Source organism: Equus przewalskii, chromosome 8, assembly GCF_037783145.1.
Source record: "Equus przewalskii isolate Varuska chromosome 8, EquPr2, whole genome shotgun sequence".
Taxonomy (NCBI): domain Eukaryota; kingdom Metazoa; phylum Chordata; class Mammalia; order Perissodactyla; family Equidae; genus Equus; species Equus przewalskii.
Genome location: NC_091838.1, coordinates 38,416,774 through 38,444,720, shown reverse-complemented (window position 1 = coordinate 38,444,720; position 27,947 = coordinate 38,416,774). Strand labels below are relative to the sequence as shown.

Sequence of the window (27,947 nt, the reverse complement as noted above, 5' to 3'; positions counted from 1 at the left end):
AGTTTGTGAAACTGATTTGTAGAATCAGAAAACCTGTTATTTTATGAGGAGAAATTCTGTCATGGGCTCTAGTATTTTCTTATTGGTTCCACTAGTATATTTTCTGCTCTAGGGAGATTTATGGTAAGCTAAATTGTAATTCAGAATATTTCTTGGTGAGCATGGAATCAGATGAAGAGAAGTTAGTTAAAAAGTGGTTTTTAGAAACATCATCAGATTAGTTTAGCCAATCTCATACTAAAGATGGTCCTGTAAGTAGTACTGGAAAACTGAGCTAAGGCCTCACTCTCCTCAGGACTTTGAGCTCTGTCAGTGTTTCTGCTCTCTCTTTGCCTCATTGGATGAAGCAATTCTTTCTTATTTCTTCTATTTCCAAGGTGTTGGGTGAAACAGTCCATATGCTTATAAGCAGACATCAGGATCTACTTTACATGAGATCAAAAGAAGTAAAAACTGTAGTAGTATTATTGAAGATTTTTTGAATAAATATCTGTTATTTTCATAAATTAAAATCTATTTTTAATTACTTTGGAATTATTTATCTTTAGGATCATATAATTCACCTTTGGATTTATGTTTGCACTCTTTTGTTTTTTAATTGGTGAGAAAGATTGGCCCTGAGCTAACATCAGTTGCCAACATTGCTCTTTTTTTTTCTCCCCAAAGCCCCAGGACATAGATGTATTTCCTAGTTGTAGGTCATTCTAGTTCTTCTATGTGGGATGCCTCCACAGCATGGCTTGATGAGCAGTATGTAGGTCTGCGCCCAGGATCTGAACCAGCGAACCCTGGGCTGCTGAAGTGGAGTGCACAAACTTACCCACTTGGCTGTGGGGCCAGCCCCTTATGTTCCCTTCCAAAAATAATTATAACATGATAAAAATAGTTATAGGTATATGTGAATGTTTTTCAAAAGATGTTTTTCTTGCTTTTAATAAGCATACTTATAAGGTTGCTTATCCTTTAGGCCAAAAATATGCCTTGGCTAATACTTTGATTGTTTTGGAAAATACTTTTGGTTGGTAAAAAAAAAAAAATGCTTATATAAAATTTTTAAACTCTAATTAAAAGTCGTATTTTCTTCTTCTCGTAACAGTGTAAGACGAATGGAATGCAAGCCTTTTCTCAAGGTCTTAATGAACAACAGCAACATCAGTCTCCAGTTAAAAAAGGTAAATTTGGGGTGCTGGCCCTGTGGCATAGTGGTTAAGTTCAGTGTGCTCCACTCTGGCAACCTGAGTTCAGTTCCTGGGTGCAGACCTACACCACTAGTTGGCAGCCATGCTGTGGTGGTGACCCACATACAAAATAGTACAAGACTGACATAGATATTAGCTTAGGGAAAATCTCTCTCAAGCAGAAAGAGGAAGATTGGCAATAGATGTTAGCTCAGGGTGAATCTTCCTCAGCAAAAAAAACCCAAAAAACAAAAACATGGTAAATTTTTGCCGTAATTCTCAAATTTCATAGGAGAGTCTTAGCATTCATGTAAAGGTAATATTTGCTTAGCTGTAAACTTTTAGTCAGGCTGTAGGTTTGACTGCTCTAAAGGAGAGACCATAATAACACTGGCTTAAACAAGATGGAAGTTAATTTCTATATATTCTATATCATGTAAAGTTTTGAGCTAATGTACTCATTCCTCTCTGTGAAGTTGCTACTGTGTCAGTATTATACTGTCTTATTGCTTTGCCCTATTTAATACGTGGCTCCTATCTCATTGCCCAAGATGAATGCCTCTGCTCCAGCCATCATGTCCGCTAACTAGAGCCATAAAGAAGGAAGTAAGGGGGAAGGAAATTCTCCTTAAAAGTATGACAGAGAAGTTACGTATATCACTTCCATTTAATATCTCATTGGCTGGAATTTAGACACGCTGTACAAAGCAGACTGGAAAATGTAAGCTTTAGCTATGCAGCTGTCTAATTCTATTACTGAAGCAGAAGGGAAGAACTGCTCTTGAGGAGAACCAATAGTCTCTCCCACACCAGCTATTCTTTAATAAAATAAAAATTATTTATTAATTTAGTTTCCAGATTGTTCTCAATCTATATAAATAGTTTAAAAGTTATAAAAATACTCTGTTAGCTTTTTCTTCTAGTATTTAACTCCATATTGCTAAATAGAATGTTTAAATTGTTTCCTAATTTCTCATGTTTTGATATATTAGTGGCCACTTGATGGAAAATGAGAACTTCTATTTTCCACATCAGTCCCCTCACTTCTTCACCCTTCTATCTCCCCTCTCCAACCCCTAGTTACCTCACAAGTTTCAGTTGAAGCAGTATCACTCTTCATATTATATGACTATGTAAATACAGTTGCTTAGCCAAGGGGTGCATATCTCTTTTTCATGAAATCCATCACTTTTCCTGGAGCTAACGTTTACCTTGTTTTTCTGTGTAACTATTGTTAACTTTTGCCCTCAAATGGTCCAACAACTCTGTCATGCTTATCTGTAATATTTTTCTTATGTTCAAATATATCAGTTGGTATTTTTTTCCCCCTAGAGAAGACTCCTCCATTATTCTATTCCAGTATGGACTAGTTGCTCTTCAGTACTGCAGTATAGCTGTTGTCCTGGAATGAACTTTTCCTATTAGCTTGGGAGGCCCCTTTTCATTTCTTTGGTTTCTTTTTTCTTTTTTTCCAATTAATTTTATTGGAATTATAATGGTTTATAACATTGTGTAATTTTGGGTGTACATTATTGTTTAGCAATTCCCAAATATACTACATCGTGCTCACCCCTACTAGTCTAATTTTTATCCGTCACCATACATATGTGCCCCTTTATCCCCTTTGCCTACCCCCTCAACCCCTTTCCCCTCTGGTAACCACTAATCTGTTCTCTTTATCCATGTATTTTTTAATCTTCCACATGTGAGTGAAATCATGCAGTATTTCTCTTTCTCTTTGTCTGGCTTATTTCGCTTAACATCATACCCTCAAGGTCCATATATGTTGTTGCAATTGGGATGATTTTGTCTTTTTTATGGCTGAGTAGTATTCCATTGTATATATATACCACATCTTCTTTATCCATTCATCTATAGTTGGGCACTTGGGTTGTTTCCACATCTTGGCTATTGTGAATAATGCTGCAATTAACATAGGGATGCATAAATCTCTTTGGATCATTGATTTCAAGTTCTTTGGATAAATACCCAGTAGTGGGATAGCTGGATTGTATGATATTTCTATTTTTAACTTTTTGAGCAATCTCTGCACTGTTTTCCACACTGGCTGCACGAGTTGGCATTCACAACAGCAGTGTATGAGTGTCCCCTTTTCTCCATATCCACTCCAGCATTTGTTGTTTTTTGATTGATAATTGTAGCCATTCTGACTGGTGTAAGGTGATATCTCATTGTAGTTTTGATTTGCCTTTCTCTAATAATTAGTTACGTTGAACATCTTTTCATCTGTCTGTTGGCCATCTGTATATCTTGGTTGGAAAAATGTATGTTCATATCCTTTGCCCATGTTTTTTTTAAAGATTGGCATCTGAGGGGCAGGCTCAGTGGTGCAGCAGTTAAGTTTGCATGTTCTGCTTCAGTAGCCCAGGGTTCACCAGTTTGGATCCCAGGTGCGGACTTACACACCACTTGTCAAGCCACGCTGTGGCAGGCATCCCACATATAAAGTAGAGGAAGATGGGCATGAATGTTAGCTCAGGGCCAGTCTTCCTCAGCAAAAAAAAAGAGAACAATTGGCAGCAGATGTTAGCTCAGGGCTAATCTTCCTCAAAAGAAAAAGATGATTAGCACCTGAGCTAACAAGTATTGCCAATCTTCTTTTTTTCCTCTTTCTTCTCCCCCACAAAGTCCCCCAGTACACAGTTGTGTACTCTAGTTGTGAGTGCCTCTGGTTGTGCTATGTGGGATGCTGCCTCAGCATGGCCTGATGAGTGGCGCCGTGTCTGTGCCCAGCATCAGAACCAGCGAAACCCTGGGCTACTAAAATGGAGTGCACGAACTTAACCCCTCAGCCATGGGGCCAGCTCCTCCTCTGCCCATTTTTTGATCAAGTTGTTTGTGGTTTATTTTGTTGAGTTGTATGAGTTCTTTATATATTTTGGAGATCAACTCCTTGTCTGATAAATGATTTGCAAATATTTTCTCCCAGTTGGTGGTTGTCTTTCCATTTTGTTCATAGTTTCCTTTGCTTTGCAGAAGCTTTTTAGTCTGATGTAGTCTCATTTGCTAACTTTTTCTTTTGTTTCCCTTACCCGAGTAGACATGGTATTTGAAAAGATGTGGCTAAGACCAATGTCAAAGAGTGTACTGCCTATGTTTTCTTCTAGGAGTTTTATGGTTTCAGGTCTTACATTCAAATCTTTAATCCGTTTGAGTTAATTTTTGTGTATGGTGTAAGATAATGGTCTACTTTGATTCTTTTGCATGTAGCTGTACAGTATTTTGAATATATCATTCCATTTTCTCCTAACCTCTAGAGTTTCTGCCGAGAAATCTGCAGAAAGCCTGATAGAGTTTCTTTTGTAGGTTATTTTCTTCTGTCTTGCTGCTCCTAATATTTTTTCTTTATCATTAACTTTTGCTATTTTTACTATTATATGCCTTGGAGATGGTCTTTTAGTGTTGATGAAGTTGGGCGTTCTACTAGCTTCATTTATCTCTAAATCTGAGGCCATCCTCAGGTTTGGGAAGTTCTCAGCAATTATTTCTTTGAACAAGATTTCTGCTCCTTTCTCCCTCTTTTCCTCTGGAATACCTATAATCTTTATGTTGCTTTTCCTAATTGAGTCAGATATTTCTCAAAGAATTCCTTCATTTTTTTAAAATCTTAGTTCTGTCTCCTCCTCCATTTGTGGAATTTCTACATTTTTATCCTCTAGAAGACTGTCTTTCCTCCATAAGATCAGTTCTGTTTCTTAATGATTCTAGATTATTTTTTATTTCATTAATTGTGTTTTTCATATCCAGAATTTCTGCTTGATTTTTTTTTAAATAGTTTTAATCTCTTTGACGAAGAGATTCATTTTATTGCTGAGCTCCTTGAATTGTCTTTCTGTGTTTTCTTGTAAGTTATTGAGTTTCCTTATGATGGTTATTTTGAATTCTCTGTCATTTACGTTGTAAATTTCTGTGTCTTCAGCATTGGTTTCTGGGAAATTGTCATTTTCCTTCTGGTCTGAATTGTTTCTGCAGTTTCTCATGGTGTTTGACAAACTAATCTTTTGTCAGGGCATTTGTGGTTTTCTTAGTTTGCAGATTCCACCTGTTATGGCTAGGGGGAAGCAGGAGGAGAGTTTCTGGCCCCACCCTGTCTGCTAGAAACTGTGGGGGTATTATGACTGCTTGCCCCAGCCCGGGTTCATTCACGTGCTTGTGTGGACTGTCCTTGGTGGATGCACCTTCCTTTCTGGACGGAGCTAGGGCCACTCTTTGACGCCTCACAGCACAGTGGGCTCTCCCTCGTCACCAGGGAAGTGATCACCAGTGGGCTAAAAGCTGCCACTGCCTCTTCCCACAGCCTCCAGGACACGTTCCCTCTTTGGGGGCTCAGCAGTACTCTGAGCTCGCACAGGCCGGGGTTGTTTGCCCCAGCCATAGATCTGCTGCAGTCTCTGCTTGAGGTCCGCGGATCTCTCTGCTTGGCGGGCGGGGCTTCCTCCCTTGAACCCAAGCTAGGGCTGCTTTTTGATGGCACAGGGGAATGGTGGGCTCCCCATCCCCACCAGGAAAGTCAACCTGAGCTGGCTTAAAGCTGCCACTGCCTTTTCCCACAGCTGCCCAGGACGCGTTCCCTCTTTCGGGGCTCAGCAGCACTGTTAGTGCTCTCTCTGGCCTGGGGTGTGCTTGCCCCAGTGATTAGATCAGCTGTGATCTCTGTTTACAGTCCATGTGCCGCTGTGCTTGGTGGGTGAGGCTCCCTCACTGGACCTAGCTAGGGCCGCTCCTTGGCAGCACTGGGGCATGGTGGGCTCCCCTTCCCTACTGGGAGAACGATCACGAGTGTGGACTAAGGGTCACCACTGCCTCCTCCTACGGTCACCCTGGTGTGTGTTCCTGCTTTCCAGGCACTTGTACAGGCTGGAAAGTATTCATGTGCATGTACAGGGCTGCCAAGGGAGAGCAGGGCATGCTCACCTATCTCTGCCACTTCCCAGGGGGCCAGTCCATCCACCCTCAGGTGTATAGCTGCATGTGTCCTTCAGGTGTCCTGTTGTGCTGTGCGGGCTTCCTCCATTGGTCAGTGAATGTCTATTTAGTTGTAGTTCAAAGTAGGGAGAGACAAAGGGAACACTTCACTCTTATAGGTCGCTGATGTCACCTCTTTTTCTTTTTTTAATTGAAGTAAAATTCACCATTTAAACCATTTAAAGTGTACAGTTCAGTGGCTTTTAGTACAATATTGTGCAGCAACCACTCTCTAATTCCAGAACATTTTTATCACCCTAAGAGAAGCCTCCCACCCATTAAGCAGTTAGTCTTTATTCTCCCCTCTGCCCAGCTACTGGCAAGCACTAATCTACTTTTTGTCTTTATGTATTTACTTATTCTGGACATCTCATTTAATGGAATTATACAATGTCTGACCTTTTGTGTCTGGCTTCTTTCATTTATTGTAAAATTTTCAAGTTTTATCTGTGTGTAGCATGTATCAGCACCTCATTTCTTTTTATGGCTGAATAATATTCCATTGTATGGCTGTGCCACATTTTGTTTATTTCTCAATTGATGGCCATTTAGGTAGTTTTTACTTTTCGGCTATTATGAATAATGTTGCTATGAATATTTGTGTAGAAGCTTCTGTGTAGACACCTATTTTCATTTTTCTTGGCTATATACCTGTGAGTAGACTTTCCATGTCATATGATAATTCTATGTTTAACTTTTTGAAGAACTGTCAAACTGTTTTCCACAATGGCTATACCATTTTACATTCCCAGTAGCAACGTGTGAGGGTTCCAATTTCTTGACATCTTTGTTAGGATCTTTTCTTGTTATAGCTGTCCTAGTGAGTGTGCAGTGGTATCTCATTGTGATTTTGATTTGCATTTCTCTAATGACTGATGATTTTGAGTATCTTTTTATGTGCTTGTTGGCCATTTGTATTTCTTCTTTGGAGAAAGGTCTATTCAAATTCTTTGACTGTGTTTTAATTGGTTTGTTTTCTTTTTGTTGTTGAGTTGTAAGAGTTCTGAATAGTAGACCCTTATCTGTTCTCTCTCTTTTCCACTTCCCCTCTCCCTTTCCTCCCTTCCCTTCTCTCTCTCTCTCTCTCTCCATATATACACATATGTGTATATGTACACATGTATATACACACAGGTGTGTATATATATTAGATATTACATATTTATATATGATATATGTTAGCCCCTTTTCAGATGTATTATACTAGGTATTAAATTCTTATCAGATATATAATTTGCAAGTATTTTCTCCTATAGTGGAGCTTGTCTTTTCATTCCCTTGATAGTGTACTTACATGTACAAATTTTTTAAAAAATTTGATGAAGTCTAATTTATCTATTTTTTGTTGTTGATTGCTCCTGCTGTTGGTGTCATATCTGAGAAATCATTGCCAAATCTCAGGTCATGAAGATTTACTCCCATCAGTTTTATAGTTTAGCTCTTACATTTGGGTCTTTGATCCATTTTGAGTTAATTTTTATATATTGACCAATGGAGGAAGCCTGCATAGCACAACAGGACACCTGAAGGACACATGCAGCTTCATTTTTTTGCACTGAACATCAAGTTGTCTCATCACCATTTGTTAAAGAGACTGATTTTTCTCCATTGAATGATCTTGGCACCTATGTTGAAAATTATTTCACCATAGATGTATGTGTTTATTCCTGGACTCTCAATTCTGTTTCCTTGATCTGTATGTCTATCCTTATACTAATATCAAACTGTTTTGATTACTATAGCTTTATAATAAGTTTTGAAATTGGGAAGTATGAGTCTTCCAACTTTGTTCTTTTTCAAGATTGTTTTGGTTACTTGGGGTCCCTTGCACTTTCATATGATTTTTAGGATCAGCTTTTTCATTTCTGCAAAAAAGCTGTTGGAATTTTGATAGGGACAATGTTGAATTTGTAGATCACTTTGAAGGATTATTGCCATCTTAATAGTATTAAATCTTCCAATCCATGAACATGGGATATATTTGCATTTATGTAGGTCATTTTTAATTTCTTTCAGCAGTGTTTTACAGTTTTCAGTGTACAAGTCTTGTACCTCTTTGGTTAAATGTATTCCTAGCTATTCTTTTTTATGCTAAGGGAATTGTTTTCTTAATTTCCTTTTTGGATTGTTCATTGATAGTGTATAAAATATAATTGATTTCATATAGGGACATTGCTGTGGTCTTACAGAAATAAATAGGATTTTAAGAGAATATTATGAACAGTTAATTGTATACCAACAAATTAGATAACCTAGATGCAAGAGAAAAATTACTAGAATCACAGAAATTACCAAAGCTTACTCAAGAAGAAATAGAAAATCTGAATAGATCTATAGCAAGTAAGGAGATTAAATTTGTAATAAAAAAATCTCCCAACAAAGAAAAATCCAGGACTTGATGGCTTCACTGGTGAATTCTACCAAACATTTAAAGAACAGTCCTTCTCAAACTCTTCCAAATACTTGAAGAGGAGGGAACGTTTCCCAACTATCCTGTGAGGCCAATAGTATGCTAATACCAAAGCCAGACAAAGACATCACAAGAAAAGAAAACTACAGATCAGTCTCTTTTAGAATATAGACAGAAAAATCCTCAATAAAACACTAGCAAAACAAATCCAGCAGCACAGTAAAAAGTTTATATAACCATGGCCAAGTAAGATTAATCCTAAGAATGCAAGCATGGTTCAGCATACGAAAATCAATCAATGTAGTACACCAAACTAACAGAATGCAGGGACAAAAAAGATCACCATCTCAGTTGATGCAGAAAAAGCATTTGACAAATTCAAACACCCTTTTATGATAAAAACTTGCAAAAAGCAAGGAACAGAAGAGAATTTCCTCAATATGATAAATGGTATATATGAAAAGCCCACAGCTAACATCATATTCAATGGTGAGAGACTGAAGGCTTTCCCCGCAAGATTGAGAATAAGTCAAAGATGCCCGCTTTCACCACTTTTATTTAGCATTATACTGCAAGTTCCAGCCTGAGCAATTAGTCAAGGAAAAGAAGTAAAAGACATTCAAATTGGAAAGGAGAAAGTAAAGTTATCTCTATTCAGAGATGACACAATCATATACCTATAGAAAATCTTGAAGAATCCACATAAAAAACTATTAGAGCTAATAAGTGAATTCAGCAAAGTTGCATGATATACAATCACTGTCATTCATTATTTTAGTAATTTGAGTCTTCATTTTTTCTTAGTCATTGTCAATTTTGATCTTTCAAATAACCAACTTTTGGTTTTGTTGATTTTCTTTATTGTTTTAATCTCCATTTCATTTATCTCCAGTCTAATCCTTACTATTTCCTTCATTCTGCTAGCTTTTAATTTAGTTTGCTCTTCTTTTTTTACTTCCTTAATGTTTAATGTTAGGTATTGAGTTAAGCTATTCTGCCTTTTTTTCCAAAACGAAAATTTTTATTATTTTTAAAAAATTTATATATAGTTTTTATTGAGGTATAATTGACATACATTATATTAGTTTCAGGTGCACAACATAATGATTCAATATTTGTGTACACTGCAAAATGATCACCTCAATAAATCTAGTTCATAGAAAGTTAACCAAATGTTTTTTCTTGTGATGAGAACCTTTAAGATTTACTCTTCAGTAACTTTCAAATATGCAGTACAATATTATTAACTATAGTCACCATGCTATACATTACATCTCCATGACTTATTTATTTTATAATTGGAAGTTTGTACCTCTTGACCCCCTTTACCCATTTCGCCCTCGCCCCAACTCCCCTCCCTCTGGCAACCATCAGTCTGTTCTCTGTATCTATGAGTTTTGTTTTGTGTTTTAGATTCCACATAAGTGACATCATACGATACTTGTCTTTCTCTGACTTATTTCACTTGTATTATTTTGTTGTTGAAAACTGGATAGTTTGAGAATTATAATGTGCCAACTCTGGAAATCAGATTTTTCTCCCTTTGTTAGGGTCTTTTGTTGCTGCTTGTTTGTAATTGTTGTTTGGTGGCTTTTCTGAACTAATATTGTAGCGTCTGTATTTGTCATATGTAGCCACTCAAATCTCTATTGTGATATCTTTGTGATCAGCTAATGATTTGGCAGAGATTTCCTTCAATGCCCTAAACCTAAAAATACAGAAAGAAAACAAACACACTTCCGGGGGCCAGCCCTGTGGCCAAGTGGTTAAGTTTGCACACTCCACTTCAGCGGCCCAGGATTTTGCCAGTTCAGATCCTGGGTGCAGACATGGCACCCACACACACACACACACACACACACAGGCCATATGCAAAGACTGGAAGAGTGTTTTGTTTTGTTTTTCTTAAAGATTGGCACCTGCGCTAACATGTGTTGCCAATCTTCTTTTTTTCTTCTTCTCCCCAAAGCCCCCGAGTACATAGTTGTGTATTCTAGTTGTGGGTCCTTCTAGTTGTGGTATATGGGATGCCGCCTCAGCATGGTTTGGTGAGTAGTGCTACCTCCGTGCCCAGGATCCGAGCCAGCGAAGCCCTGGGCTGCGGAAGCGGAGTGCGGGAACTTAACTACGAGGCTGTGGGGCCGTCCCCCTCCCTAGCCTTTCTTCCCAAGCTTTTTGGTTTGCCTGTTGTTTACTCCAATTGTTATCCCTTGTCCCAGGTGGAAGTGGCTAATACATTTCCCTATAAATGTTTTGACAAATGGATTCTGACATCAGCCTCAGCCCTGGGAGACTTCGTAGTTAGGTGAAATACAGGCAAGTCCTTTGAGATGATTCTTGAGGGAGACAGCAGACAGGTCAAAACAAGCAACTGCAATTTTTTGAGAAAATGGTCTGTACTGCTTTCTCCTATATTGGGAACTTGTACCGGGAATGAGGGCTGTTGTTTTTAAGGCCGTATCTGAGCTAGATGTGGGGGAATCTCCCAGGCAAGTTAAAATGCCACAAAACTCCTTACTAAATTTAGCTGTTTTTTCCTTCACCAAGCAGTTGACTGATTTTTGTAAGCTTTTGATTAGATTCCAGGATTCATAAAAAGTTGATTCTAGATGTTTTTGCCAATTTTTTTGTCCCTTTTTGTGGAGGGATGATGAACTTTCAGAGTTCCCTACTTGGTCATTTTCACTGATATCACTTCTGTTTCTTGATTCCTATGTTTTCTTCTTTCTTGATTTACTTCCACATTTTGCTCAAGTGCATTCTCCAGGAGCTTCCTAAAAAAGGGTATTGGGTTAGTAAATTCTTGAATTTGTTTATTTGAAGATGTACTTCTTACACACTTGATTGATAGTTTGATTAGATAGAAAATTCCAGGTTGAGCATGAACCTCAAAAACATTAAGCTAGGTGAAGAAGCCAGACACAAAAGATCTGATATTGTATGATTCCATTTATATAAAATGTCTAGAAAAGGCAGATCTATACAAATAAAGTAAAGATTGCTTATATGGGATTGAGAATGGAGAATGACTACAAATGGGAATGAGGTATCTGATGGTAGTTAATGTAAATATTCTGTAAATAGATTGTGGTGATGGTTGCACAACTCTGTAAATACACCAAAATCATTCAATTGTTTACTCAAAATAAGTGAATTTTATGGTATGTAAATTATACCTCAGTAAAGCTGTGGAGGAGGAAGAAGAGGAAGAAAAGAAGAATTAGTAGAACTCTGCTTGATACTGTTGTCAGAGCTTCCTGATGCAGGGAGTGAATCTTCAACTTTAGGAGCGTGTGCTTTGGAAACGCACATTCATACATAACTAGCTGGGTTTCTGTTGTATTGATTAAGTATAGAATTTGATTTTTTTAAAAAATTTCAGTTTAAAAATTCTTTTCACTCTGAATTTTTAAGGCATTTTCCTTTATTTTCTAACAGTTTGTATTAATTGGGCTTTAATTCGGTGAAGTCCAGTACCATTCTGATTCTCAATTCTTTATAAATGGCCTTGTTATTTGTTTTGGTTTTTTGCTGCTGTTGTTGCTCTGGAAGTATTTTGGATCATGTGTTTATGTTTGGTTTTCTAAAATTTCCTTATGCGCCTTTGTGTAGTCTTTTTTTTTTCCCCTATTTTTTCCCCTGAGCAGTTAGTGGCAATTGGGGTTTTCCTGGGTATCTTGTTGTTATAGATTTTTTAATTTAATTTTGTTGTTAGAGAATGCAGTCTATATGATTTCAAGCCTCTTAAATTTATTGAGACTTGTTTTATGGTCTATTTTGGTGACTGTACCATATCTACTTGAAAATAATTTGTATTTTTTGGTTGTTGATGTAGTTTCTATAATTGTCAGTTAAATCAAGGTGGTTGATAGCATTGTTTAGATGTATGTCTTTTCTGATTTTTTTTCTTGTCTAGTTCTATCAATTGCTGAGAGAGGGACTTGTTATATTACCTGATGTTTTTGTGGAATTGTCTATTTCCCTCTTTATTTCTGTCAATTTTTGCTTCATATATTTTGAACCTCTGTTGTTAGGCAAAACACATTGATAATTCTCTCTTATCTGATATTAAGATAGCCTCTCCAGCCTTATTTCTAGTCTTCGCATGGTATATCATTTTATATCCGTTTACTTTCAACCTATATATTTCTTCATGTTTAATATGTATTTCTTGCAGGGCAGCATATCATAGTCTTCTTTTTTTATCCATTGTATCAATATCTGGCCTTTAATTGCAGTATTAACCTAGGAGTTAGCAAACTATGGTCCTCAGGCCAAATGCCCGTTTTGGAAATAAAATTTTATTGGGACACAGCCACATGCTTTATTTATTTTATTATCCGTGGCTCCTGTTGCTCTACAAGACAGAGTTGATTAGTTGTGACAGAGACCGTATGTCGCAAGACTCCTCAAATACAGTCATGTGCCACATAACAACGTTTAGTCAGTGACAGGCCACATATATGATAGTGGTCTCATAAGATTAGTACCATATAGCCTAGGTATGTAGTAGGTTGTAGTGTCTAGGTTTGTGTAAGTATACTTTATGATGTTCATATGACAAAATCTCCTAACGACCCATTTCTTAGAACATATCCCTATCAAAGCAACGAGTGACTGTAATTACTATCTGGTCCTTTAGGAAAAAAGTTTGCTGACCCCTGGTTTAGACCATTCATATTTAATGAGATATGGTTGGATTTAGGCCTATTATTTTATTACTTGTTTTCTGTTTGTCCTGTTTTGTGTTTAGGTGTTTGTTTTTCTTTTTCCCCTTCTCTGCCACTTTTTGGATTTTTAAAGTTTTTCTTGGTATTTCGTTTTATCTATTGAATTTTTAGGTATATTTCTTTGTATTTTTAAGTGGTTGGGCTAGGGACTATAATATACTCTAATATCTAACTTTCTCAGTGTTTTAATATTGTGCTACTTTATGCAAAATGGTGATGGTAAACCTTGCAGCCATATGTAGGTCCCTTCCCTTTACCCCACTGCACTGCACTTCTTGCTGTAGTTATATGCATTATATCTCCATACCTTGAAAATGCCACCGGACAGTATCAGAAGTTTTGCTTTCAACAGTCATACACATTTTTGTAAAACTTAGATGGGAAACAAGGAGTCTGTTATATTTATCCAATTGTTTACCATTTCTTTTATTCTTCCTTTATTTCGGAAGATTAAAGTTTCTGTCTAGTATCATTTCCCTTCAACCTGAGGAACTTCCTTTACCATTTCTTGTAGATCACTTCTGCTGGTGACAAATTCTTTTAGTTTTCTTTCTTCTGAAAATTTTTACTTCACATGCATTCCTGAAGGATTTTTTCACTGGGTATGTGTTAGGGAGAAAACTAGACTCCTCCTGTGTTTTTCCTCTACTCTCAATACCTACTGTATTCACAACATTCACTTCTTACACTAGATGTGTGATGTTTCCACATATCAAGTAATTCTTTGCAACACCAGCTAGGTGTCCTATAATTCAATCCAATTCTGACACTAACTGGAGTTAGTACAGATGCTGAAGGTTAAGGGCTCAGTCCCACAAGACTACATTCCACTTCAGATGACAGTCGCAAGTAGTAGGTCCCCAGATTACCACAACTTCTGTCCAACTTCGCTACAAATCAGAGGTTCCCACCACCCCCTCTTTGGATTTGATCATTTGTTAGAATAGCTCAGAGAACTTAAGGAAAGACTTACTTATGTTTACCAGTTTATTATAAAATAAAGGATATGATAAAGGATACAGATGTACAACCAAATGAAGAGGTATATAGGGGACCATCTGGAGGGGTCCCAAGTGCAGGAGCTTCATTCGCTGTGGAGTTGGGGTTCATTACCTTCCTGGTACCTGGATGTATTCACCAACTCAGAAGCTCTCCAAACCCTGTACTTTTGGGATTTTTATGGGGGCTTTATCACATAGGCATGATTGATCATTAACTCGATCTGCAGCCCTTCTCCCCTTCCTGGAGGATGTGGGAGTGGGGCAGAAAGTTCCAAGCTTCTAATTATTACTTTGTCTTTCTGGTTACTAGCCCCCATCCGGGAGCCCACCAAGAGTCACCTCATTAGAAAAAAAGATATTTTTATCACCCAGGAAATTCCAAGGGATTTAGGAGCTCTGCGTCAGGAACCAGGATCAAAGACCAAATATTAGAACAGAAGATGCTCCTAGTGCTCTTATCACTTAGGAAATTACAAGAGTTTTAGGAGCTCTATGCCAGGAACTAGGGACAGAGACCAGTATATATTTTTTCTATTATTTCACAATATGTAATTTTAGGTTGCCAGTTATTTTCTGTTAGCACTTTAAAAACATTATTCCACTGTTTTTGGCCTAGCAGATGATCTATCTTGGTGATAGTTTCTGATGAGAAATCTGCAGATATTTGAACTATTGTTCCTCTTGAAGATAGGGACCCTGTCTTGGATCTTGTTCATCATGACCTAGCACAGTCCCTGATACATAGTACAGGTACAATAAATGTTTCTGGAATTGAATTTATTTGATTGTATTACATTTTTAGTAAGTTAATATAAAGATTAGATAGGCTTATTAGGGTTCTATTTTGGCAGGATCTGAATTGCCCAATAGGTGTCACTGCTGGTATAATTTATAATCCAAGATCACTTTACTAGACATGAATAAACAGACGTAAGAAGGCAAGTGTCACCACTTTTCTGAAATGGTTCTCTTCTTCCATTTTTCCTTAGTTACTTGGCTTCCTTTCTATGTAAAAAGGAGACTGGAGGCAGTAGATGTTTTTCAAAGCTTTTTTCTCCCTTTTCTTTTGCATAGAAACTACTCATCATTTTATAAAATAATGGACAGTTAAGGGACATGCAGAAAGAAATGAGCCAAAAAGTGATCTGGGAGAGTTCTATGGTTTATAACATTACATTTGATGTTTAATATCTACAGAGAGAATTAAATACAGCAGAGATTTCCTTTTGAAGCTCTCAAGTGTTTCCATCTGCAGAAAAAAACCAGACTTTCTGCCTGATCATCCCATTGTACTTCAAAAACCAGTAAGTAGTTTTCTAATTTTGTATTATTTTAATTCCAAAATATGCCTTTAATATTTTCATTTGATTCTAAAATGTCTTTAATATTTTCAGTTGATTATCTTTCTAGATTTTTCATCTTTCTCATTGTGAAATATAATTCAGAGAAGTACATAAATCTAAATGTATAATATTACCAGTTACTGTTTTACCACTCTGGTCAAGAAACAGAATGGAATATTGTATTTTATTTGAGAAATATTTTTCTATTGAAAGGTCATGAAAGAGCATTCCATATTATCTTTTAAAAGTTCTGTTTGTTTTTTAATTAAGTTTTATAATCCACTTGGAATTGATTTTACTGTATGATGTGAGGGTAGGGATCAAGTTTTATTTTTTCCCACATGGATATCCAGTCATCCTATATATTGAAAGGATAGTCTTCTGCCACTTTTGTGGCAATATATATGTGGTCTGTTTCTGGGCTCTCTTTTGTTCGGTTAGTCTTTTTACAGTAAAGCAAGTCATCCCCCTTATTCTTCTTCAGCTTTTCTTTGCTGTTCTTAGCCCTTTATATTTCTGTGTCACTTCATCAAACTCCACCAAAATAAATACAGTAGTCTTTTTTTACATGTATCTTTTAGGTCATTGATTAGAAAGGACAGAGTTTTGGCATCAGGCTTAGGTTCAAGTTGCAGCTCTACTCTGTGTACTGGTATACCAATCAAACTTACACAAGTCACTTAACCTTCTTGAGCCTCAGTTTTGCCATGGCAGATAAGGATGATAATCTCCAGTTGCTAGGATTAAATGAAATAATGTATGAAAATGCTTAGTTTGGTACATACTTCTCTTTATTCACTCAGTAAATATCGATTTCCATCTTATATGGTCTTTACTTCCATTCTGACTGGAATTTGACTTTCTTTTATTTAGAGTTTTCATAAACACTATTTTATATAGGTAAAAGCAACTAGGATTCTATTGAGATGAGCTCAGAATATAAGTATGCTGAGAATGGCTCAAATATGAGATATAGACTACCACCTGTGTTCTTCATTTTTGGGATTTCTAACCTTTTGTAATCCATAGCCTTTTTTTTTTTCTTTATAGTTTATATCAGTGTTTCTCAATTTAAACTACCTAACTTAGAGATAGCCAGCCCAGGTGGTCTAGTGGTTAAGATTTGGTGATTTCACCACCATGGCATGGATTCATTTCCCGTCAGGGAACCACACCACTTGTCTGTCTCTTGGTTGTCATATTGTGGCAGCTATGTGATGCTGAAAGCTGTGCCACTGGTATTTCAAATACCAACAGGGTCACCCATGGTGGACATGTTTCAGTGGCACTTCCAGACTAAGATAGACTAGGTAGAAGGACCTGGCCACTCATTTCAGAAAAAACTGGCCATGAAAACCCCACAAATAGCAGCAGAGCATTGTCTGATATAGTGCTACAAGGTGAGAGGAAGGCGCAAAAAGACTAGGCAGGGTTCTGCTGCTGTGCACTGGGTTGCTAGGAGTTGATGGCACTAAGAGCAAGTTGCAGTCATTCAGCCAATTATTCTTTTTAAAATGAAAGCAGGAATTTAAGTTTTTTTCATAATACCTTGCACACAGGAATATTTAATGAAGAAAAACGTCCTTGATGTTTGAATTTTTCCACTAGTTCAGGGAGCTTAGGGGCATATGATCCTTGGTCTGTAAGAATAATCTAAACTTCAATGCTATATAAATATAGTCATTTTTTCATTTGCAGACTTTCCATTTCTAATAACATTTTATTTTGTAAATAAAAGTTCAACATACACATTATTTTGAACAAACTTTATAAATTAGAATTCAGTTTACTTTTGATTTATGCATTAACATTTTTTAAAAACTAGGTACCACAAAACAGAACAAGCTTGGAATATAATCTAATATATTTAAAAATGAATTACCTATGTTTTATTAAACATGGAAAAACTTTTATTTGACACATTTCAGTTACTTTAATAGTTTCTATAGTAACATGCATTTGGATTTGTAAACACTTAGTAGTGTCACAATATTCAGTTTGATAAACTAATTAGTAAAAACTATTTATTCAATCTAATTGATATATTAACTTTTTTCTGTATTACAGGAAAACAACCAAAATTTTAAGTAGCATTTTAAGAACAGATGAATTTGAAGATAAAGAATTATTCGTTTTATATTTTGGACACCTACAAATGAAGTGGATCTAGTAACAATAACTGTAACGAACTGTGACAATTCAATTTATTTTTAATTTTGATGGGTATTTGGTTTCTCCTAAAATGAGAGATATTTTAAACTATAAAGAATTTTATAATCAGTTTCAACTTTGCAGGCAGTTTCCTGCATAAATTGGGAAGTAACACTGGAAAGTAAGAATTTGGTTAAGTGAAGTGGGAAGACTGTGTATTTAAAATTTGCATGCTACTTGCAATTTTTTGTTTTTCATCACTTGTAATAATGGAATGGAAATGTAAGCTGTAAAGATTTTCAAATATAAAGTATTTGCTACGATGTATATATGGTACATAATTTCTTGTTGCTTCTAAAGTTGCTTTTGTTCTGTTTCCCACTGATTTCATTAGCACTTGAAAGGATCTTTATAATCTTTTCAGAGGCTTAGAACAATTCAGGATGTTCAATGCATAGTTCTCAATGACAGAAGGGAGAATATTTTAATAGGCATTTCTTTTCAAATACATGATTGATCTCTAGTTTTTTGATAATAACATTGTCTAAGATTCATTATTACTAGCAGAGATTGACAATTTGGAAACAATAGTAGTGAATGAAACTGAAGGTGAAAAATAGCTGCTACGTGTGTTACTAATCAGACCACGTGAACTGTAGAAGTTGAACAACTGCAAAGTAAAACTGGTATTTTTATTTCCAAAAGAGGAAGAATTTAGGCATTTGCAAATAATTGAGGTGCATTAAGTTTCAATTCTATAATTTCTTATAACAAGAACATGGATGGATGAAGAATTTTTGGGTTTAAACTTTTAGCTCCTAGAAATTTTATACAATAAATCTCCTGCACTTTGTCGCTCTGGATGTTACTGTTATAAAAAAAAAAAATTCTTCCAGCACAGTGTCAAAAAAAATTGCTGATATAAAAGGTAAGTGTAAACTCTCTCTACTTCTGTTCTCTCAGATTCTCTCAGATCTCTGGGTCTGTTGGCAAGGCATTCAAGACCATCATTTGAGAGGAAGTTTATCTTAAGCTGAATTCTGAACTCCTAAAGCTAGCACATTTTCCCTCACTGGTCTTTGGGCTTATTACCCAGATTGAAGCTTTAGTCTATGGTAGGTTTCCCAGCTTGGTCTTTTAGTACTCTACTCTTCATTACTTTGTTCTCAGGAAAAATAGATTGTTTTTTAAACAGAAAAGAAAACTTCATTAACCATAAATTTAATGGTTACTTTCAAATGAGATATTTATACCTAGGGCCCAGTTTTTTCATTTATTTTTTGCCCTATTTTCCCTTTACATTATAAGTTGCAGTCTATGTATGTTTGTGAGTATACACATTCCCACACACATACACAAAAATATATGTATAATTTTAGATCTAGGGTCATCTCAATAAAAAAAAAACGTTTTAAACCTGGGGTCAGAATTGCCATATAATTCCTATCCTCAAGGTCTTTTGATTCTGGTTAAAAAAAATGATAGAACCTATTCCAATTGGGAACCTAAAGAGCCCTTCCACTTAGCACTCTTACTGAGGGCAGAACCTTTCAAAGTCATACCCCCATGCTGCTTTGGAAATTGCCCAGTACCTGAAAGACTTGATGTAATTTCTGAATCTGATGCTTGAAATGGACTGGCCAGAATAGTTTTGATTGGCTATAATTTTTACTTTCAAAATTATTTATAACCATTTTCAAGAAGAGTTTGTATGTCAAAAGTCCCCTAGGTTTCAAAGTCTTTTGATCCTTTCTTACAGTATATAATCAGAATGAGACTACAAAGACTATTTTATTATCTATTTGCCTTTGTACATATGTATAGCTTGTTTGAATAATCATTGTATATCTCCATTAATGTTGTTCTTTGCTTTATATACAAATTAAAAGAGTTGAGCCAGGTGTTGTTTCATAGTGTTTGTCATCTTTAGAAATCACCAGAGACACAGATGTGTGTGTGTATATATGTGTCAAAATTTACTATCTATGTCTAGTAGAAGCTATGAAAAAAATAATTTTATTTAGTTTGAATGGGGCTGGAGCTTATATGAAAGTATTGATAAAAGTTAATATTCCATAAATTAGTTCTAGAAAATATTTTAGGTCAGATTTTATATTTAAAAAATAAAATTTTAGTTCAAGCTTTCCTTTCTTCTGAGTTTTCAAACAGTAAAAAGACAGGAGAAATTTACTTCACATTTTTCCTGGAAAACATGTGGTTTCAAAGAAATTTGGACTAGAGAATAATATGGTAACAAATTGTATATGCATTGTATTTTCATTAACAGTGTTTATCATCAGAGTAGATTTTATTAAAAAGATTTATGAGCGTGTACAGCAGAGTATATAAGGTACATAGTTTTAGTTGTTCTGGCGAAACTAGGATTGTAGTCATTCTAGTGGTGAAACTGGAAGATGGATGTTTTCTGTCCAGTACTTCCCTACTATTTTATTACTTCCCTAAAGTTTTATGCTTGTTATATATTTATTCTTTGTTCACTCAGGTTAAAATTTTGTTTTCAAAGTATTTTGAAATTGTTATTTAAATGCAAGTATCTTTTTCATAAGAAAAGTTAACCCTCTGGATCACCTCTATCCTCTCTGGATGATATGCCATAAAATTTGAACCAAATTTTCTCAAAGTAAAACTCTCTCTCTCCCTGATTTGTTTAACTTACATACAGGGAATTATAATGCTAATAAATGATATAATGGTGCTACCTTACTAAATCGTACCCTATCTATCACAGAATTGTTCACTGTGAAAAACCAGTTTATAACCTGACAGATGGATAGAGATTCTATAGGTTACATCCAAGGTTGTTTTAGGTTCATGTATTGTTTTTTAGCTTAAACAATAGGAATTTATTTTCTCACAGCTCTAGAGACTAGAAGTCCAAGGTCAAGGTGCTATCAGGGTTGATTTTTCCTGAGACCTCTCTCCTTGGCTTACACTTGGCCACTTTCTTACTGTGTCCTCACGTGGCTTTTTCTTCGTGTATGTGTATCCCTGCTGTTTCTCTCTCTGCATATAAGGACACCAGTCATATTGGATCATGTATTAACTTTTTAAGTAATGTAAAGTAAATAGTCATAGGATCACAAGTTGGAAATGGAGTAGGCATTATTGAAGAATAAACTCACAGAAAATCAGTTAGGTAAAAATCAGAAAAACATTGCTTTAACCTTTATAGTTTATGACACATCTACAAAAGCTGTCCTATGAATAATCTAAAAGTTCCCACGTTAAATTTTTCCTTATCATAACAATTTCTTTTTCACAATTTTGCTTCTTTACGTGTACACTGTTTTCACATATTAGGATTTTGTGACTAAAGGGTTTTAGGTTATAATGTAGCAAAACAGCAAATATTGAGAATAATAGTGAACTTTGAAAATTGAGCTAAAATTCACATGAAAGGTAAAGTTACAGAAGACATTTTAGAAGAATACACATCTTAGAGTAAATATATTAAAAGCATAGAGCAGATGAATAACTATAGAGAACTTTTTAATTCACATTTTAGATAATACTTGTTTTGCACTTGGAACCCAAGAAAAATGTCTAGGAACATCTAGTTGTTGTTCAGGATCCACCATGAAGCTGAAAAGAGAGAAACAATCTTTTAAATAACAAAAGTAACTTTCAGGCTAGTTAAGTTCAAGTTGCGAATCATTCTTAAAGAGACTATTTCCCCCATCTTTAATCTGCAGAATTACTTATCTTTCTAGTCACTATCTCCTGACTATTTGAGCCAATATTGAACGCTTCCTATGCCGTTGTTATTTGTACCATCTCTTCTGGTACCTGGTCATAGTCTAAGTAGGAATTTTGTTATACATGAATAAACCTTGTTTTGGCAATACGATTATAAATGCCCTGAAGATAAATCATGTAGTGTTTTAATCTACCTCCGTACTGGCAGTAGTTTGGAAACATAACATTACATACTGATTTCAGAAAGATTGGGTATAAGCAAGTGGATCTGTTTTCAATAATATTTTTTTTAGTACATACTATAAAATTGGAAATTATTTTCCCCAGTGGATATAAATAACCCAAAGAGAAACCTATGGCAAAGAAGTAACATTGGTGGAATGCTGTGACACACAGACAAATGGAAAGGATTAAAATTTGTTTTCAAAGCTGTTTAAATAATACACTGACTATCAATAGGATCTTACTTTCTTGTGTATCTTCTTTTCCCATAACCGTAGATAGGCCTTTCCCCTTTGCCAAGGGATATTCTGCTCCACAGACTGAATTCTCATACTCTTTTTGTCTGGGTGGTTTATGATGGGTAATGGGCTTAGGCTGCCATATTCCAGTATGCCTCATCTGAATGATTTTTACATTTGAGATTTCACAGGAATGTATTTTGGTTTGTATTTTCATATCTGGGTGCAGACTGGCTTAATTGCTTTATTTCTTAAGATGTGTCTTAGGTGAACCACTTAGGAATCTTCAAAAAGGCAATCTCATTAGAAATCATAATTTGTGAGCTAAATTAGAAATACAAACCTACTCATCCTGTTTCTAAATGTAATAGCTTTTTCCTTTCAGATTTTAATTTTAGGTCTAAATATGTGCAGCTAAAACGTTTTTGTTATTTTTAGCCTTTATAATTGTATAACACACAAAATGCACAAAACTAGTTATTAAAAATATTAGAAGTCATATGACCATTAAAACTGTAAGTAATATTTATAAGCTAATTCAGCTTCTTGTTTAGGGAGGTGTGTCTGCTGTTGCAATTATGAAACTTTAACTTTAAAATAGAGTAGGATGCCCCAATAGAGGTTAAAATCTTATTTGAGGTAGGTTTAAAAAATTGTGTTAGAAATCAAGCCTAACTTTCCTTTGTGTTCTGTCAAATTCCAGTGGTTATTGTTGAAATTAGATGTGATATGAAGATTAATGTAAAATAAGGTAGCAATTAAAAGGTATGAAATTGTATTGAATTAGAGCTCGGAGAACAAGAATTGATCCAGTTTTATTTATGCTCAGTTTTTCTCTCTAAATTATGAAATTCTCTGAAAGAATAATATAATGCATGTAACAGTGACACTAATATTGCATAGAAAGTTAATCCAAGATGAAGTAAAGTTGGGCCAGAAAAATCAATCAAGTTACTATAAATGACCTAGTCTTGCTATGGTAATTTTTCCTATTAACTCATTAGCCTCCCTTTCTGTACTCTTTCTATTGTATTCTTGTTAAGTGTTTTCTGTCCTGGAAAAATTCAAAACACCAGTAAGAACAAGCTTCCTCCTTTGCTTCTACATTGTTGAATCAGTTTCAAGATAAGGACAGTTGAAAATCACTATGATGGCGGACACAAAATCTACAAGTGTCAGGACTTCTTGGGAAATTGTCATGACTGAATACCACTGGTGTTTATGATGACATCAAAGTCCTTATTCATTCCTTCATTTAGGAAATATTTGTTTCCTTGTGCCATACACTATACTAATACTGCATTAGTGTAGGGGATGTGAAGATAAATAAGATGTGGATCTTCCTTTCCTGTATTCTATGCCCGAAGCCTGCAGCAGTCATATTTACAGAAGTTATGTTCTAGTTCTTTACTTCCCATTTATAACAGACTGTTCAAGTCTGGTATAATAGTTGAGCTAAAACTTTTTTGGGTAAATTCAAGGCAGTCATTGAAGTCTCTTCCTTAACAACCTGTGCTACCACACTTACCTGCAATTTTCCTGAAGCTATAGTGCATCCTAATTTAAACTGCATGAGTCAAACTGTGAATCACAAGAAATTTCAACCATATTCATGGCTTTCTTATTTAAGGATTTAAGTCTGAGATATACAGCGAGAGAAATTTTACAAGTCTACCATTTTTAGGCCAGACAAACCTGTCCTTAAGATCTAAGTAAATACATAACTAGAGCTCAGGCTGAAACTCTTAAGAGTCAGCCAACTTGAAAGCAGTCACACCTGATCTCCCCCATCTTGTCACCTAGGTTCAATTTCAGAATTTACTTTTTCACTTTACATTTTTCCCCAATCCATCAAAATCTACCCCAATTTTAAATTCCTGGTACTTTATTAAAACTGTTCCCTTGGACATGGACCTTCTTGTCAAATCCAATTTTCAGCCCCATTCTCTTTAGTCGTGCTCTACTACATAGGTCCCAGAGGAGTACAGTTCCTTGCATTTTTACTCCTCTTGGTTTCCTTGATACTCTACTACTATGATTCTCCTACCTCTGATTGCTTCTCCTCAGTCTCTTTAACAAAGAGGCTTTTCTCTCTGAAGCTTTTAAATAAAGGCATTTTCCCAGGCTTCTGTTAGATATTTTGTTCTTACCTATACACTTTCTCAACAATCCTAGGCTTCAGCCCTCATTTTGCTGTGGTTAACTCCTGAAAACTGCTTTTGCAGGGAACTCTCTGGGCAGCTCCTGGTTCAGATGACTTTTTTTTTCCTAGCCTAGATTATTGCCCTGCCTGACCAATCTCTCTCCTCTCCCTGACATCCACCTTTCTCCCTCCCAACACAGATACTACTATTTAGAGCATTCACTATCCCTTTCAAAAATCTTTAATGATTCCATATTACTGCAAGAAAGTTCAAACTCCTCGTTATGACATTTTCAACCTCATTTCATACTCTCTCCTCTCTCCACATGTACTATATACAAGCCTTATGCTTTAGTCAGACCCTTTGCACCAATTGGTCAAGCGCATTTAGCATTTCTTGCATTTGTTTGTGTCAACAATGTACTTCTACGGAAGTACCCTTCTTCTCCATCTTTATTGTCCAAATCTCGTCTCTTAAGGTCCAGCTCAAGGATCATCTCCTCATTAAAAACAAAGACGCAATCGCTTCTCTAAATCCAGATAGCACATTATGATTCTAATAACTACTATGTTATCCCCTGAGCTTGTTTTTTTTCCTGCAAACATCTGTCTTTCCTACTGGACAGAGAGCATTTTATGGGTAGGAACTGCATTTTTACTTTGTACCGTTTCTAGCTCCCAACACAATGCTTGTTCAAAATTGGAGCTCAATCAGTGCTAGTAGACAGGCTAAGCACCCCAGTAACCACAGTGCCTAGCACATATTAACACTCATAAACACATGTTTAATTGGTAATTGGTGGGTAGATGAACAAATGAATTTTCATTCTCAATTATCTTAAATAAGCTTTGGCTAGGCCAGACTTCTTAGACAATTTCATTTCAAATTTCTCTTTCCATTCTCCTTTCCCCCAATTACAAATAATAATTTAGCAGCTATTATAATAAAATTATTTCTAACATAAATCTAATCTCCAGTCTATGGGTCACATCTCAAATTTTATTCAATACACTGAATTATAATGTGGTAAAGTATTTGAATAATTTTTTGAAATATCATGATTTGACTTGTACTTCGAATTTGTTACAATTTTGAAGGTGACCAGCAAATGACTAATATTAGGTTTAATATAACCAGGAATACGGGTCAACTAAAGACTAAAGATGATAGAATATATAGATCTTGTTTCCTCCACCCACTCTCAAATTTTAAGATCTATAAAGAAATAATAGAGCACCATTGATAAAGTGTGGGGGGGAAGTACATACTAACTTTTAAAAAGTGAAAGACAATACAAAAGCACATAGAAGCATTGTGAACCCAGGATAATTACCAGGAACTAGCATAGTGGATGTGAGTTCTGGAGTTTCCAAGAAATCCACGTTACTTCTTTGAAATGTCTTGCTATAACTCGTCTGAAGGTGGCTGTATAAATAATTATAAGTTAAAGCTGTGCATTTTTATTACAATCTTGCTAAGTAGAGTACAGCAGAGTTCAAATTCAGTCAAGATGGCAAGGGTTTGGATGATTTGGATTAAGTGCCTGAATACAGACTTCTTTTTATGGTTATTTAGTCTTAAAAAGACTCAAGGAATTTAACAATTATCAGAAATATTAAAAAAATATTTTTAGAAACAGGGAACATTAATTCTCTTTAGAAGATAAAACAAAAGGAGATAAGCTTTAATTGTGGCAAGAAGTTTAAACAGAAGGGAGACTATCTTGGCTGTTGGTATGTTTAAGAAACAGGATAGCTAAGAAGAGAGACTATAGAATTTCCATCCCTACAGAGTAACAAGGAAGAAAAAGTCATCTGTCTTCAAGTGTAGGCCTGGAAGCACAGAGTTGAATAAGTTGCCTTTAAAGCTCCATCGTGCCTGAAATTCTATTGGTGTCATTATGCATTATAGCACAAAGTACCTTAAAATAGCCACAAAAATAAAACTTTTAGGTGAAGTACATATCAACTAAATTTCCAGGTATTCTGTTACTTCCATTACCATATTTAACACCCTAAATACGGGCTTATTGGAGAGCTATATTCTCTGTGCCATTTGAAACCAACTAGAACTATTTATATAATCACAGATTAGCAAAAATTTCATTCATCCTATTTTCCTAATTATATATTTGTTACTTATTAAACTTCAAAGAAGATTAGTTTTTTAACTCTATCGAGGAAAATTGACAAATATAGTTATATATATTCAAAGTGTACAACATGATGATTTGATATACATTATAAAATGATTACCAAGAGAAGTTGACTTGTTTTTAATTTTTTCCAGTGTCTTGAATTTCCCTTTTATTTGCACTGTTTAAAGACATTTAGAAAAGTTGTTGAACTCTGCTGATCTTAACCATTATATATAGTTTTATTGTAAAATAAAGTAATAACTGCAGAGCTTATGAAAAATTAGGAAGTAAATTTTTTTCTCATCCCTGCTTTTCTATGTCCTTTGTTCCTCCCACCGCCCCACCTTAGACACTCATGACCCATGTCTAAATCTTCTTACCAAAAAGTATCAGTAAAATGGTAATATTTAAGGTGGGATCATTACCAAAAGTATTTGTGCTTCAAGAGAAAAGTGGTTTCTAATCCATGAAATAAATTCCTAAAATTGTGGGATTTAGGAAAATGAGCAAATGGGACAGGTTTTAAGGTGAGGTAAAGGGAATGGGGCTTTTCCTCCAAGTCCTAAAATTACTTCATGTAATATTGCCACCTCCCTGGCAAAATAACCAAAAAAAAAAAAAGGCCTGCTGATAACTTACCTATTCCACACACTACTGTTCTCCCAGAACTCATAAATCATGTAGCGAGATTCATTTGTAAGCTTCTGTATAGAAATACTGAAATGTATAAAATGCATAATTAGCTACAGGAAATTAAAGACAAGAAGCAAACTAATTTTTCTAAAAATCTCTGTAGATGGTATGAAACAGTCTTATGCCTGCATGAAAATTGAAAGTTTTGTCAAGAATTGATTACTTCAATAGTCTGTCTGACACAATTTTTTAGGTTTCTGTTTTGCATCATGAAGACTGTCTCAGGATATTATAGACATCACAAATATAACTTTTGTAATATTTCATTTATTCATTCAGAAAGATTTATTGAGTATCTGCTGTGCTATGGTTCAGAAAAATTTGTGTGCCACCGTCCTTGCCCTCAAGTGTAGCTCTTTGGATTGATCCTGTCAACCTCCATAGCTCTTCCCAAACTCTTGGCCTTATCCCTATTCCCTGGATTGACAGCTTTTATTTGGGGTCCTGCTGTAAGCCATCTTAGTCACCTGGACCTCACTCCTGCAATACAGCTGACTCCTAGTTTGCCCAGTGGTCCTCTCCTTTCTCTTTTACACACACACACACCCCTCTCAACTTTCTGTCCAGATCAAGTTTGAGAGTCTGCATTCTGGCCATAATTTTTTTAATAGCTTTTCCAATTTAGGGAAGACAAATTTGTTTCTTCAGGCCCTTTGATTAGCCTGAGAATGGCTAAAGCCTATATGGTATGTTTTGGAGGGTTGAAATGGGTGGTGGTTGAAAAGACAAGTTGAGGTGAAGGCTGGATTTAATCCTGTAGCAATGAAGAACAATGAAGAACCACTGAAAGATTTAAAGCAGGAACAGTGTCATGGTTTTGAAAGATCTTTCTGATGGTGGTGTGAGGTATCCTATGGAGAACAGTACAAAGCAAGAATAAAAGCTAGAAAGGTGGCGAAATCACTTAGATGAGTGATGAAGATCCAAATTAAGGTAGAAAGAAAGGAGTAGGGGACAGATTCATAAACTTAAGTTAGGAGAATGGAACACAAATAT

The 27,947-nt window shown here is 35.6% G+C and overlaps 2 protein-coding genes across 6 annotated transcripts in view; one reads left to right on the top strand and one right to left on the bottom strand.

Annotated features, from left to right (window-relative positions):
- The window catches only part of C8H8orf88 (chromosome 8 C8orf88 homolog), a 34,575-nt gene extending 14,875 nt beyond the window's left edge, over positions 1-19,700 (top strand). For 2 of the 3 annotated variants that reach the window (XM_070631723.1, XM_070631725.1), the window contains exons 4-6: positions 1,097-1,172; positions 15,503-15,609; positions 17,716-18,126. In XM_070631723.1, the coding sequence (XP_070487824.1) occupies positions 1,097-1,172; positions 15,503-15,609; positions 17,716-17,739 (207 nt within the window). In that variant the 3' untranslated portion in view covers positions 17,740-18,126. Of the gene's footprint in view, positions 1-1,096; positions 1,173-15,502; positions 15,610-17,715 lie in introns of all 3 variants that reach the window. The other variant, XM_008540794.2, reaches the window with a different exon arrangement.
- The window catches only part of NECAB1 (N-terminal EF-hand calcium binding protein 1), a 174,292-nt gene continuing 163,693 nt past the window's right edge, over positions 17,349-27,947 (bottom strand). Inside the window, exons 11-13 of one of the 3 annotated variants that reach the window (XM_070631712.1) lie at positions 26,898-26,975; positions 25,455-25,546; positions 17,349-21,402 (exon numbers count right to left, since the gene is read on the bottom strand). In XM_070631712.1, coding sequence (XP_070487813.1) covers positions 21,374-21,402; positions 25,455-25,546; positions 26,898-26,975 — 199 coding nt within the window. In that variant the 3' untranslated portion in view covers positions 17,349-21,373. The remainder of the gene's footprint in view (positions 21,403-25,454; positions 25,547-26,897; positions 26,976-27,947) is intronic. The other 2 variants (XM_070631713.1, XM_070631714.1) reach the window with 2 other exon arrangements.